The sequence below is a fragment of the Eubalaena glacialis genome, chromosome 6, assembly GCF_028564815.1.
Source record: "Eubalaena glacialis isolate mEubGla1 chromosome 6, mEubGla1.1.hap2.+ XY, whole genome shotgun sequence".
NCBI classification, from domain to species: domain Eukaryota; kingdom Metazoa; phylum Chordata; class Mammalia; order Artiodactyla; family Balaenidae; genus Eubalaena; species Eubalaena glacialis.
In genome coordinates, this window is record NC_083721.1 from 119,057,412 (window position 1) to 119,072,941 (window position 15,530).

Below are 15,530 nucleotides of genomic sequence, written 5' to 3' on the forward strand. Positions count from 1 at the left end.
CATTACTTAAATTTGAAGGAACCAAGTCCTTGATTTGAACTGTGGATTAAAGACTGAGGGAATAGAACATCTGATACACGTTACACTGACTTTTAACTTCTTCCCTCTTAAAAAAAAAATAGTATGATGTTTTTATTATTTACTTCAATAATTATAAAAACTATTACTTATTTTATATTTATGTGCCAGGCACTGAGCTCAGTGTTTTGTCCTCACATCCTACTTTACTTTAGGATAAATGAAATTAACACAAATTACCAAACAGGTTTAGAAAAGTTAGGATCATACAAGTGTGTCAAATTCCATAGCTTTGGCTTAACTACCATAGTAAACTAATACTCTGTTTCTCAGGCGTGTTTTTATTCCTGTGGGGCAGGGTGGGTGTGGGAGTATGATGAAGAATTCAACTTTTGATTTTCCTAAGTGGAAATAACTCATTTTTTGTTGTTGTTTATAAGAATTAAAAAAAAAAAAGTTCAAAAAAGTGAAATTTCCCCAAATAGTGTTACATTTAAAAAAAAATGTATTAAAAATTTTCTTTTTACAACAAAAGGCTAATATAACTAGTATACTTAACTATTCTCTAATATGCTTTTGTTCACTATCAATCAATCAATTTCCCATGTCAATACAGATACATCTAGATGTTTACCTTTTCAAGGCTGTACAGCAGTCTACTGTAAGGGATGTATCATAATTGCAAGAAGGTACCATAATACACACTATTGTTGGAATGATTTTGGCTGCAGTTTTAACTTTTGGGGGGATTACCTAATTGCTTGTGAGCAGTTCCTTTGTAGAAAATTCTAAGGTGATGTGCATTTATCTAACCTAAGTTACCTTAATCATTATACCGTTAAAAAGTGCTGTGCATATAAATACGGTTAATGTAGGTAATACTATAGCAGAACAAATATTTGCCAGTTCTTAAAGTGGAAAACGTGTTTATTAACATTCAAACTCCCTTCATACAAGGCCATATAAAAATTCTTAACATTTTGATTATACATAAGTCTGTATTTTCTACATAGTTACAATAATGTATAATTTAGCTTTTCATAATACATTGTTTAAATACATCATTAGTTCTGTTAAACATAAGCAATATTTGCAAATCCAATACTTGAACAATTTCCCCTGTACATAGTTTAGCAGGGCTAATTAGCATAAGATGCTCTTTATTAAGAGGTATATGATCTGAGTATTAACAATTACTGAAGTCTGGTATTTTTATACAGCATTTTCTTTTTCCTTTGATCACAACAACACAAAATCCTTAAGGATACTGAAATTCAGTAAGTAAAGTCCAGAGACATTAGCCAATAAGTCAAGTTCATACATAACACTATATAGTATTAAAAACCTTAAAAAAAAAAAAAAACCTTTTGCAATCTGCCCTAGTACAGACTGTTCCTATCAGGATAAGACTACTTGGCAATAGAAAGGAAAAAGATAGCTTTGAGTCTCTGTGGTGCTGATAGGAAGAAAAATGCTAACTTACCTTGTCGCCTCTCACTAATGATGGCAGAAATACCAGAACAAGCATATTCCAGCTCAACAACTCTAGGTAACTTTATGGAGATGGGAGTTGGCTTAGCTCATGCTAGGTGGCCACAGCACTGACCTTGTGTGTAAAAACAGGAAACATTTGCATACTGTGATCTAGGTTTTAATTGTAAGCTATACCGAGGAATTTTTTTTTTAAATGTTTTGGCTATATTTCATTCCAAAAGAAGAGCTGATTTGATGCCTGAGTTACAGCACCAGTCTATATTAGTTATTAGTGAAACGAAGTACACTCCTGCAGATAAATACCAGATCAAAAAAACCTGTTTCAGTAATCTGATTAACCTGTAGAATACTAAAAAATAAGTTATTTCTACAGAAATCTCTGAAGGGAGCAAAAAAACTATATGCCTAAATAAACATTTTAAAGGGAAATAACCCAGTACCCTCTGAAGGTCAAACAGTGTTTGCTATGTTGTAATCCTGTTCACCATCAGGCTGCAGTTGGACCACAACACTATGTTCATTAATTTCGTTTTCTGCATCACTACTGTCGGTATCTTCATTGTCCTCTTCCTCATAGTCTGAAGATTCTGTCATGTTCTGATGTGAGCGGGATTCCGACAAAGCCCCAAATGACTGGGTGCTGACAGAAGCCAAAGGTCTGAGTAAAGGGGTATGTTCTGACACTTCATTTTCTTCTTGACTACTATCTGTGTCAGAGTCTGAATCGCCTTGAGAAGGAACAACTTTTTGCTTGCAGACTGGACAGGTTTTTTTGGTTTTAGTTAGCCAAGGATCTACACACTTGCAATGATAAGCTGTTGAAGCAAAATATACATCTTTTAGGTAGTATACTGTAGTTGAGAACATTATTTTTAATGTTTATTCATGTTCTGATCTATATGTATCATATAGGAACAAGAGAAGAAAAGCTTGTAAATTTTTATAAACACAGCTCCATCCCTTAATGAGATCACTGATTAGTACAGGGCCTGGCTTATGGTGTGCTAATAACTATCTTCTGTCTCTCTAATACTGAACCTAAGTATAAATTACTCTCTACAGAAATTCAAAGCAGTATGTAATTATTCATACCATGGGAACACGGAAGGATTCTGAGCTTGTCTCCATCTTCATATTCATCCAAACAAATGGCACATACATCATACTCATCTCCTATGACAGAAAATAGTAAAACTAATTAAAACATGTAGAGGAGTATTCTTAACTTTTTAAACTTTTCAAGTTCTTCCTCAGTCAGTTATTTTAAATGCCTTCTGGTTTATCTTTTAAATGATACCTCTTTGTTTTCTCTCAGATCAGGGAGCTGCTTCAAGTTGAAGTTCAGGAACCTGAAGTTTTAAATTAAATAATTAACCTTTTACCTACAATAAGAAATTAAAAATGGATGTCAAATTTGTTTACCTTGATTACCTTTGCAAAAGATTTTAATGTAATAATTCATTACTGTTTTACATAACTATTCAAATGCTAGTTTTGAAATATTTTATGCTAAAGATGACAAAATTTCACTATTTAGATATCTTAAGGTCTCTGAGTCGTTTAAGTAAAAATGGAAACATGTTAGAACATACTCAAATTTTAAAAAATATATTAGTGAATAAAAACGTTTAGAATGAGATATACTGAGCTTCAAATCTCTTCCAACATTTATTAGTTTTGTGGTGCTTGGCAAGTTACTTAGCCTCTAACATACAGTTCTTTTATTGGTAGAAAGATTCCATCTACCTCGCAGAATTGTGAGGATAAAATGAGATAAAGGGCCAAGCACAGACGTATTCACTAAATGGTGTTTGTTATTAATATCACTGCCTTTTTAATTCCTTATTGTTGAGCTGATCACCTTTATAAACAAAAGACAGTTAAAGTCATTGCCTGTCCCACACTCAGGGCAACCACATTGGGAGGCTTGTCAGAAATAAAGCCATTGTCTGGATAGATAGGCTGGATGAACATAACGCAAAAAAAAGAAAAGAACAGGGACTTCCCTGGTGGTGCAGTGGTTAAGAATGTGCCTGCCAGTGCAGGGGACACAGGTTCCAGCCCTGGTCCAGGAAGATCCCACGTGCCGCGGAGCAACTAAGCCCATGCGCCACACCTACTGAGCCTGCGCTCTAGATCCCGCGAGCCACAACTACTGAGCCCACGTGCCACAACTACTGAGCCCATGTGCCACAACTACTGAAGCCTGTGCGCTTAGAGCCCGTGCTCTGCAACAAGAGAAGCCACCGCAAGGAGAAGCCTGCACAGCTGCTCGCCGCACCTAGAGAAAGCCCATGCACAGCAACGAAGACCCAACGCAGTCAAAAATAAAATAAATAATTTTTTTAAAAAGAAAAGAATAATAGTTCTAATTGAAACAATCCCTTTAACATCCATAGTCATTTAAAATAGCACATTCAGGAGAAGTCCTAAATAGAAAGCTTTAATGAAGATTACTAATTTTTGTTCAGTATCTTGAATTTGGTTACTGTAGTATCACCTATCAAATACATTCTATAACAAATGCAGGGTTCTCTTAGAACCTCCTGTGTGGGATTTGGTGAGTGATTATACCCACCTCAAACTATTAAAATACTAAAGGACTCCCACATATCTATAATTATCTGTAATTACACAGTTGATCCATTTACCTGGGCTTTGAGGACAGTTTTAATATATTAAGCAATTCAATCATGTTGATTTCTCACACAAATCAAACTTTCAGTCTCAGACTTTGTGAAAATGCCCATTCAAAACAGATTCCGTTAAAGTAACTGATCAGGACCAAACTGGTCCAAAGCTGTGCCACAGCTCTAAGCCTCATTTTATTAAAGTAGGGAGGTTATCCTGCATTATCCAAGTGGGCCCAGTGTAACCACAAGGTCCTTAAAACTGTGAGGAGGAGGCAGAAAAGTTCAGAGTCAGAGGGAGATGTGGAAGGTGTCAGGAAGATACAGTGTTACTGGCTTTGAAGACAGAAGCGGGGAGTCACAAGCCAAGGAACATGGAGGCCTCTAGAAGCTGGAAAAGGCAAAGAAATGGATTCTTTCCCCTAGAGCCTCCAGAAAAGAACGTTTGATTTTAGCTCAGTGAGACCTGTTGGACTTCTAACCTACAGAACTGTAAGATAAACTTGTGTTGTTTTAAGCTGCTACGTTTGTGGTAATCTGTCACCACAGCAATAGGAAATGAATACAAGTAGTATTTGGGTTAGCCTACACATATGGAATTGATGCTTTACTGTCAATCCTTTGAATTGTTTCAAGTGATAGATTTATGTGGATCTCCCGTGTTTTCTAGCCACAGCACTTACTTTGAAGATTGAAAGGTGTGATTTGTGATCATGGACCAGACTGGAGCCTAGTGCTCTGTAGAGAACTAACCCCCATGGCCTTGGACTTGTGATGAAATGGTAAAGCATATGTTAGAATGCCTGATCATTTTATTTATTAGCTATGTAACCTTGGGCAAGACACCATCTTTATGTTTCAGTATTCTCAAAGGCAAAACAAAAATATTAACATATCTATGTTTTAGGAATGTTGTGGATTAAAAGAGAATCGAGTAGAGTACTTTACATAGTGTTTGGCACATACAGTACCTCTTAGCCAATCTCCACCTGATCAAACTGGCTCTGTAGGCATACTGGCTTATGAAGGCTGTGGCTAGGAGGCTGCTCTCTAATACCTCATGTGCTTGTTAGTGGCAAAGATCTAGTGGCAATGGTCAGTGAACCTGTTGGCTGTACTTAGGGTAATTAAGTATTCAGCAGCCCTTGAACTGTGAGTGTAAAAGACTTTCGCTTTTATCTGAAAGGTTGACAGACACTTAATAAAGCTAGTTCCCCCAACCCCTCTCCAGCCAAAATGTGATTAAATGAGGTATGGGTGAGAAATCTAAAAGACCAGACAAACTTATGTATCAATAAAAAGCAAGAATGAAAGCAGAATCAAATTTTTGTCCCATTTTAAAATACACAAAACTCAGAATGGTAGAAAGTGCATCATGTAACATGACAACTTGGAAATCCAGTCAATAGATTCATATTCAAGACAGTGGCCCAACATCAAACAATTGTTAAGTGGTTTTATATTTAAGTTAAAAACAAATTTAAGGCATTTATATATCTTTAAAAATAATTTTCAAATTTAGCAGATTTTTAAAATTAACCAATTTGTCCAGTGGTTCTGGTAGCATAAGATAAAGTGGCTATAACAAGTGCTAATAGATGTTAGTTTTGTTACGATCAGCACCATGCTAGAAAGTTCTGTTGCTTATTATAAACCAGTGGTTCTCAAATGGGGAGGATTTTGCCCCCCAGGGACATTTGGTGATATCTGGAGACATTTTTGGTTTTCACAACTGGGAGTTGGTACTGCTGGCATCTAGTAAGCCAGGGATGCTATTAAATATCTTATAATGCTCTAGACAGCCCCTCAAACAAAGAATTTTCCTATATAAAATGCCAATAGTGATTAGCTTGAGATAACCTGATATAAAAACCCCTTCCAGGCTTTCTCAAACAAAGACTTAGCTAATTCACTAGTGGACAGATGTTCAGAAGCTGCAGGAAGGGTGAGATTCATGTCTGTTATGTGCAACAATATGGAATGCTTCTGTCTGGAATGTTATTCATATTATTGTTATTTGAATACTGTTTCAGAAAATTTTCATCCAGACACTTAAGTCTCATCAATCTAGGAATATTATAATATGTAAGTGGGCAGAACTCTTGATATTCCCCTGTAAACCTGCTCCTCCCTAGTTTTTCCCCAAAACCTTGAGTCATCAGATACAGCAAAGGCACTGACCCATCAGAATAGGAAGCACACAAGACTTAAGGCAGCCACTGCAGTAGCATGAACTGATTATCAGGCCTGGGCATGTCCTTGATGCTTCTTTCCCTTAGAGCTTACATTCAGCGTCACCAAGTCCTGTAAACTTTTATCTGTAAAACATCCTCAATCTGTCCCCTTTTCTCTTGTTTCCTCAATTACGCTGGTCCAGTAGCCTGGATTACTGTTAAGAGCCTCTTCTGTTCCTACCCTTCTATTCCTGCCCCATATGGTTTTTCTCCATAGCAGCCAGGGTGATTTTTTTAAAACTTCAGTCACATCACATCAGTCCTACTTAAATGGTCCCCCATCTCACTTAGAATAAAATCTGAGCTCCTTGTCATGGCCTTCATATAGCTGAATATGATCTGATATACAGATCACCCATCTCATCTCACACCACTCTTACCCCCCCTTCACTCATGCTTCAGCCACACTGGCCTTCTTTCAGTCTTGAACAAACTAATACGAAAGTCAGGTGTGCACCTGCATTTAGCCATGTTATGACAAAAAATTTGCACATAAAAATAGGTATAGAAAGAGAAATCACTATTTCTAAAGATGACTTAAAAAAGGAACTAGACTTCAAAAATGAACAAAATGAAAAGACAACTACTGAATGGGAGAAAATATGTGCAAATGTTATGAGTGATAAGGGGTTGATATCCAAAATATATAAACAGCTCATATAACTCAGCATCAAAAAAACAAACAACACGATTAAAAAAAAATGGGCAGAAGACCTGAATAGACGTTTTTCCAAAGAAGACATACAGATGACCAACAGGCACGTGAAAAGATGCTCAATATCGCTAATCATCAGAGAAATGCAAATGAAAACCACAATTAGCTATCACTTCACACCTGTCAGCATGGCTATCATCAAAAAGTACACAAATAACAAATGTTGGCAAGGATGTGGAGAAAAAAACCCTCCTACACTGTTGGTGGGAATGTAAGTTGGTGCAGCCACTGTGAAAAACAGTACGAAAGTTTCTCAAAAAACTAAAAATAGAACTACCAAATGATCTAGCAGTTCCAGTCCTGGGTATACATCCAAAGAAAACAAAAACATTAACTCAAGAAGATATATGCACCCCAATGTTCATAGCAGCATTATTTACAATGGCCAGGATATGGAAGCAACCTAACTGTTCATCAAGAGATGAATGGATTAAGAAGATGCAGTACATATATACAATGGAATACTACTCAGTCACAAAGAATGAAATTTTGCCATTTGCAACAACACGGATGGACTTGGAGGATATTATACTTAGTGAACTAAGTCAGAGAAAGGCAAATACTGTGTGATATCACTTATATGTAGAATCTAAAAAATTAAAACAAACTAATAAATAACAAAAAAGGAAACAGACTCATGGATATAGAGAACAAACTAGTGGTTACCAGTGGGGAGAGGGAAGGAGAGAGGGGAAGATAGGGGTAGAGGATTAAGAGGTACACTACTAGGTATAAAATAAATAAGCTACAAGGATATATTGTACAGCACAGGGAATATAGCCAATATTTTATAGTAACTTAAATGGAGTATAACCTTTAAAAAGTGTGAGTCACTGTATTGTACACCTGAAAATTATATAATATTGTAAATCAAATATACCTCAATTAAAAAAATAAGCTAGTTTGCAATAATCTAGTAATAGTGTATACAAATTGATGTAAAGCTTAATTGTTCAATTTAATAACAAACTAGTCTGCCTTAAGTCAACCAGAATAGGTTTCCTCAAAGTAAAAGAGAATGAACATTCAGGGCTAAACACATACCATTTTCATGAGAGAAAAGGACTTAATATACATTTTAAATAATGTGCCCAGGGAAGATACAGTATTGGATTCATGAGCTTCAAATCACAAATAACTGTTCTTGTAGAGACAATGCCTTGCCACTCATTCCCCGCTTTGCCAGTAAAGAAAACAATGGCAGCTCTTTCTAGCAAATAAAAATAAATCTTATCTTTTGTTTTCCCCTCCTCCATACCAATTCCCAAGAAATCTGAACAAAAGACAACAGGATAAACTATTTTGTAAGCCAGATTTGCTTGAGAATTATTCCTGATTATTTTTAAGCCCTGAGCAAAGGAACTAATATTTACTTTTAAGGTTAAAGGCAGTTAAATGCAGTAATAAAAATTAGGCATGTCTTCATAGATAGATTTAAGAAATAAAAAATTATAAAAATTAAATATTGCCCCATTTTTCTGTAATCTGCTGTAAAATGTTATATTCCTTTTTTTCAATCTCTGAAATAAAAATCTTTCTCCTTCTATACATATTATCTTGGAAAACCTCAATGATTAAGCTATAAAAGAAAAAAGCTGGTAACTTAAAACTTCAAATATAAAACCCACTTTTTTATCATTTACATCTCAGGGATCTGGCTCCTTCACATACTAATGGGGTAGAGAGACAGCTCCCACAGAGACTACCTTAAATACTTAGTTGGGGGACTATTAAGTGAAAACATAAGGATTTTTCATCTGCTATGAAACATGGTGTGTGGTAACCAGTCCTTACGGTTATAGACTTGGAGAAATGCGTTAGCTGGTACAGGAAACTCAGGAAACCACAATTTCAACTGAAGAGCTATTTTTGAGGACCATAACGAGTAATGAAGAAATTTATAAGAAAGTTGGTGGCTTCAAAAGCAAGAAAATAACTAAAAGGCTATTACTATTTTATATGTGCTAGAAATGGCTAAATCAGTATTTAAAACATTTAAGTGTTAATCAGCACAAACATTTCTGAACAAGTTGCAAAGATGAAGATCACTAAGACGGGAAGATTTAAGATGATCATGTTCCCACAGTACGGTAAATGAGTAAGAGCGCCAGCTAAACTTTACAGATATTTTACTTGTGCCAGGGCCTCAAGTTGCTGATTTCTGTGGGTCTGATTACAGACTATGCCTATGAAAGACTTCCAAATGCCAGATTCTTTTTGGTTTGTTGGTAAATATTTCCAAAATGTTACAGATTCCCCTAACATAAACATTAACATTTCCACTATATTCTAAACCTGTAAGAATTCTTTTAGGACTTCACGGTTTGGTGCTATGACTCACTGGGAGTGATGAGTACCCACAGAAATATTCTACACTTCCCTTCATGTTTTCAATCATAGTTGTGTCTACAACTATGAAAAACTGCAATAATTAATTGGGATTTTTTTTTTCTTTCTAACATCTATGCATACTTTGTCAAAACCATTAGAGTACACTAAAATGCATAACAAATATACCTCTTTCTTTTTACTTTAGATGTCAAGTCTCACGATAACCAAAATACTCTAAAACAAAAATACAAGTGGCTCAAATTCATGGTTACTGGGAAGAAATTTCAAGAGTAATATTTATAAAGTTCCATACTTTTAAGCTGCTTCATGATTTTGGCAATCTTCTATTTTTTCATCATAAAGAAATGTTTATGGACTAAATATTGATGGCACTAATATTTAATTTATGATTGTTGCTTAAGGGGTGGTTTTGTTTTGTATAGTAATTGCTACCATTTGTCGAGCTGTTGCTATGTGCCAGGCACTGTTATAAGCATATTTCACATATTGATTTAAATCTCCCCACCCACCTTATGAAGAAAGTTTTTAGTCACATTTACACGTGAAGGGATGTATGGAGAGGTTAAGTAACTTGTACTAGGTCACACAGCCAATAAAATGGATGATCTAGAATTCCAGCCCAGGTCTGTCAGACTCTACTGCTGGTAGACCTGAAACTTTAGGAAATTAGTTTTTTCTCAAAAATGTTCTTTCTCTTTGACATAGTGAATTGAGGAGGAGAGGGTAAGTGCAGGTGGCGGTGGGGAGAGGAGGATTAGAAAAGGGGAATGGTAAGGATTAAATCTAGGAGGCAACTGATTTCATTTTGAAATGGTAGTGACTGAAGAGGAAAGACAGGGTTGGGTAGTATTTACAAGCCCAATGTTTGGAGTCAAGAGCCCTGCTACTTACCTAGCTATGCACCCTCAGGTAATTTACTTGACTTTTTTTTTTTTTTGGTCGTGCCCCATGCATGGGATCTTAGTTCCCAAACCAGTGATCGAACCCACACCCCCTGCATTGGAAGCGCAGAGTCTTAACCAATGGACCACCAGGGAAGTCCCTACTTGACATTTCTGAGTCTCATTTTCTTTTTCTATAAAATGGTCATGACAATACTTTTCTAATTGTGCTTCTCTGAGAACTAAATGAGATCATTTATGCAAGGTACATGGTTTGCTTTTATACTAAATAATAGGTGTGTTATATGCTTATAAGATTATCAATTTTTTTAGTTGGGTGCAACGTCCATTCCAATCCAATCTAATACCGATAAATTCATTTAGTATAAATTACACTGACTTCTTCAGTGAGAAGTTAGTTAGGAGACTGAAGGTACAGTTCTCTATAGAAATCACAGCTACAGGCAAATGATAAAGGTCAAGAGTGCCATGATACAAACCAACCTAAGGATCAACTCTCTCAATCCCCTTCAGTCCATCTCAAGACTACAGTGCAGACCTTGGGCATGAAATAATAAAATAGTTCATCTTCAAGTAACTCAGGAATACAGTGATCTCACAGGAGCCATAGCCATAACAGTAACTTCTACCCAACTTGGAACCTCATTTTACTGCTTTGTGGCCATTATAAAAAAGTATTCCTTTAGAGGAACTGAGGATGGTCCCTTTTCTGATTTGCTTTTTAAGAGTAAACTCAGAACATTTTCCCTTGAAATAGTTCAACAAAGAACAAATATCAACTACCACTGGTTGGACTGAACTCTGGTTATAGATTCTTAGTGTATGAGGAGATGGACGATGTCTTTTACTCACCATTATGTCCCTAGTATTTAATACTGTGCCCGGTACAGAGTAGGCTCCCAATAAATATACGCAGAATAACAAATGCCGCAAAGCATCTGTTCATTTCCTGATGGAGAGTTAACAAGCATCCACCTCTCACATGGACCCTGCCCCATGGACTCTCCCTGCTTCACTGTCAACCCCTAGTCTGCTCCCCATTCACCAGCGTGAGGGATCCGTTTCCACAGTAATCTTAGCATGTCATTCTTCTGCTCAAAACCCATCCAAGTTTTACCATGGCACGATCTAGCTCCCCATGTGTCTCTCTGATCTCATCTCTAACCACTCTCCCTCTAGACCACTACATATATTCTAGTTATGTGCTCTTTTTACTGTTCCCTGAATAAATCAAACACACTGTTGCCTTCAGGCCTCTGTACTTGCGGTTCCCTTCTCTGCCTGCAGCGTTCTCCCCTCCCCCTTCCCCCCACTGTTTAGTCTCTCACTTCATTTGGATCTCTGTTCAGAGTGTCCTTCTCAGAGAGGTCTTCTTCCTGGTCTTATCTAAAACAGCATCCTGCCCCTCCCCTGTCACTCATCATTTGTTTTCCTCGTTGCACTTACTGCTGTGTGACGTTACTGCTTTCCTTGTCTGTCTGCCCCCCCCAAAGCTCCACAAAGGCACGAGGTCTTTTTCCGTTTTATTTACTGCTGTTTCCCTACCACCTAGAACAGTGCCTAGCACATAGTAAAAGTATTCAGTAAATATTTGTTGAAGTAATGTATGAATAACTACATAAGTTATTCCCAGGAAATCCTGACTTCTGCCTCCAACTGCTAATCAGAGGACCTAATCAGACAGATCTAAGTACAAAAAGCTAATAATGTAGATAAAGTCTATATAGATCATGACTGATTGAGTTAAACTGGCCTCAGTCTTCCTACTTCAATGTTGAATATTCTGGCCAACTCTCAGGACAACAGAAGACCATATACAACAAAGTACTATAAGGAGTATAATGTTTGCACAGTGGCAATATTCGATACTGTGTCTACTGATAATCAGAAGATATCCAAGAAAAGAAGAGTTCACTGTACCAGGAGATATTGGAGAAGAGTGCTTAGAGAAGAACTAGGATCAAGTCTTAAACTGAATTTAGAAAAACTAAGGAGGAAAAGACACTATTGGGAAAGTAAACGGCTGAAAGACTTTTGCAAAGGGAAAATAAACATGGCAAAATCAAAGTTATGCAAAGCTAGAAATACAGAGCAGTGGAAAGTAAGGGTGGATGAGTTGGGTGGAGCCAAATTATGAAAAGCTTTGAATACCAAGATGCAGACTCTGATCTTGGAATAACTGATGTATGAAAACAACATCTTAGAAATTCTTCATCAGGTGCTGAAGGGACCCGGGCCTGTGATGTAGAGGTGAGCCTGGAGACGGTTAAACCGACCTAATGTTTAGCACTCCCAAAAATCAAGTAATACACTGATGTTGGCTTGCATGATAAAGTGACCACAAGAATGGAAAGAAATGATTAGATCCAATAATCATTTTGAAAGAACAACTCACTGCATTTGGAGACTAGATACTGGTAATAAAAGAGAAAGGGTGAATCAAAGATAATGCATGTAATCTTAAGTGATGGCTATTTTCATTTAACAAAAGTTTAAAAACTTTTAAGTGTTTTGCTTGACATTATTAAGATACAACATGTAAAAGGAGCAGGAAAGGGACTGGGAGCAAATGAACTGTATACAAGCTGCGGATTTTTTTTTTTAACTAAGAATTGGTAAGTTAATTCTAAATGTTCAAGAGATGGTTAGTGTTTTGTGACTATATTTTATCCTGAAATAATGTAACTATTACCAAAGACTGATTATAGTCTGAACAATATGTGCAGTTTATTTAGACTACAGTGTGTCAGAATGTAATATCTCTGCAAAGATGGAGTACTCTTTCTGGACCACACACTTTATTGTAATGCAAGAAATACAGTACAGGTTTCCCCTGCTACCTGAAAGTAGAGTTTTATGAAAACTTTCATAAGCCAAAATGGCACAAAGAAGCAGTTACCTTAGGACACATTTTGCTAACGGATGCATGTAAGCTGAGATAAAGCGCAGATGCTCACAGCGGCAGTTCACACTGGCTTGATGCTGAGATGCTGAGTGTAGTTCCCGGGGAAGGAGCTGGGGGTGCCACTCTCAATGCTCGGAGTGCATGCAGCCTTCTGCAACAGCTCGTTGCAAAACAAAGGCTGAACACTAGTTTTGCTTTTCACCCTTTTTTTATAAAAGCGAAAATCCTCTTTGGATTTCTTTCAGTTAGCAAAAACAGGTACTAACATAGGTCTTTCAAAAAAGAAAAGTGGCATTAAGCAAACTTTCAAAAAGCGGGGTATACCTGTTTTGTGGTGGAAAGTCATACTTTCTACGGAAATATATATAAATTACATTTGCCCTATCTCCACTGGATTGGAAATTCCTTGAGAATGAGGGTCACATTTCTTTCTAAGTTTTCTAAAATGTCCATTACAACAACAGGTACATATTGACATTTACTTGGCAAATACCATGAACTATACTAAGGCAGAGCTTAGAGGAAGAACCGGGACTTCAAGGTTAACAAAGCAGGGAAAGGAATTAAAACTCCAAAAAAGCTACACAGAAGTATGTGGGTGGGGGAACAGGAGGCAGTTCCTCAGGCTAGAATGTAAGATGCAAGGAAGCGAACAGGGGGTGAGGCTGGGGGTGGAAGCAGGGGTCAGACCATGAGGTCCCTAGGCCATGCTAAAGTGTAAGTCTGACTTTATTCTTACATATAAATGAGGCTCAGAATAAACCACAGAAGTTCTCTTACTGTATATAATTATGGACAGTAAGCTGCTATCTCTAACGCCAAGCACAATGGCTGGTCAAATACATGCTGACGAAATGCGAAAGGAAAAGCAGTTCTGGACATACTGAATTTGAAGACTGTGTATCCAGGCAGAGATGTCTATTAGTTAACTGGATATGTGGAACTGGAGCTTAGGAGAAAGGTCTAGGCGGGAGATAAAGTATGCAAGCCGCCAGGAAATAGCTCACTAGGAAAAGGCAAGGGCTAAGGAGATAATAACCTGAGATAAAACCCATAGATCTGTGCCTGACACACAGAAAGCTCTCAAAAGTGTGCTATCATTTTAAGCAAGCAGTGACCCAAAGGGTAAACGGCAGCAAAGGAGATTCCTACTTCACAGAAGAAGAGGACTAAAAAGACTGGTGACTGACTGCAGCAGCGCTCCTGAGTGCCTACCCCACCCACAGGCATCCAGGGTTGGAAACACGGCGCAGAAGAAGACGGGTTACTGAGGGCAGTGAGTTGCACGTGTCAGTTCCAGGGAGGCAGAAAGCAGAAAAAAGCTGAGACTATCTGAACCACAAAAAAGTTGAGACTATCTGAACCACAACATACCTTTTTTTTTGAGGGCAGAGACTGTAACCTAACTTTATAAAATAATTCTTTATTGCTTCTTTCAGAGCGTAGCCACCATGAAACCGTTTAATAAACATTTCTAAATTAGTAAAATAAGTCTTAGAGGATGATCAGCCTATGAAAATTTGCTAATATAATACCATTTGGGAGAAAACATCTTTAAATAAAAAGTCATACAATAGGTCATGGATAAAGAAGCCAAATGAGGCAATATATGTGAAAACATTTCCCATAACACGGAGTATTAAAAAAATGTAATTTTACAGTTAGAAAAAGTATAATTCAGAGTAACTGTAAGAAATAATCCAGTAGGACACAAAGGAGACACTTATATAACAACTTCAGATTTCTTTTTCTTCAGAAGCTAAGGCATCCTGAACATCTAAGCTGGCCGGTGAAATTGCATAGATTTTATAGCTAGCATGAGACTAAACTTGCTTAGTTTGGGTCCATAATAATTTGTATTTGAAAAGACATGATTTTGCATTACTTTCTTCTCATATCTTAGTGAGGTACTTTCAGCAGGTATTATCAGAGAGGTAGGTTAAGTGCTCAAGTCATACATTTAATCACCAACAGAACCAGGTCTTTTGGTTCCATATCCTGTATTCTTTCCACTGTATCATTTTGCTGATCCTCTAAAAGTTAACTGCTAACTTCCTCACTGCTATGGGGTTCATAAGAACTACTTACATTACTTACATAAACCCACCCCTCCAACTAGTATAGCTTTGATACGAATTGCTAAAGTTTACCTGTGGTAGAAGGAAGCCTAGGAACCAGCTATAGGGAAGGAAATGACTTGTGATTCTAGTGGAGTTTTAGAGCTGTCTATAATTCCTAAAATGGAATGACTTCTACCGGGAGAAGAGGTAAAATAATTAA

General features: G+C 37.0%; 1 protein-coding gene across 3 annotated transcripts in view; it reads right to left on the reverse strand.

The window, feature by feature from the left end:
• Positions 1-949: 949 nt before the first annotated feature.
• The window catches only part of RNF13 (ring finger protein 13), a 155,684-nt gene continuing 141,103 nt past the window's right edge, over positions 950-15,530 (reverse strand). For all 3 annotated transcript variants that reach the window (XM_061194563.1, XM_061194564.1, XM_061194566.1), the window contains 2 exons: positions 2,605-2,685; positions 950-2,327 (listed from right to left, as the gene is read on the reverse strand). In XM_061194563.1, the coding sequence (XP_061050546.1) occupies positions 1,963-2,327; positions 2,605-2,685 (446 nt within the window). In that variant the 3' untranslated portion in view covers positions 950-1,962. The remainder of the gene's footprint in view (positions 2,328-2,604; positions 2,686-15,530) is intronic.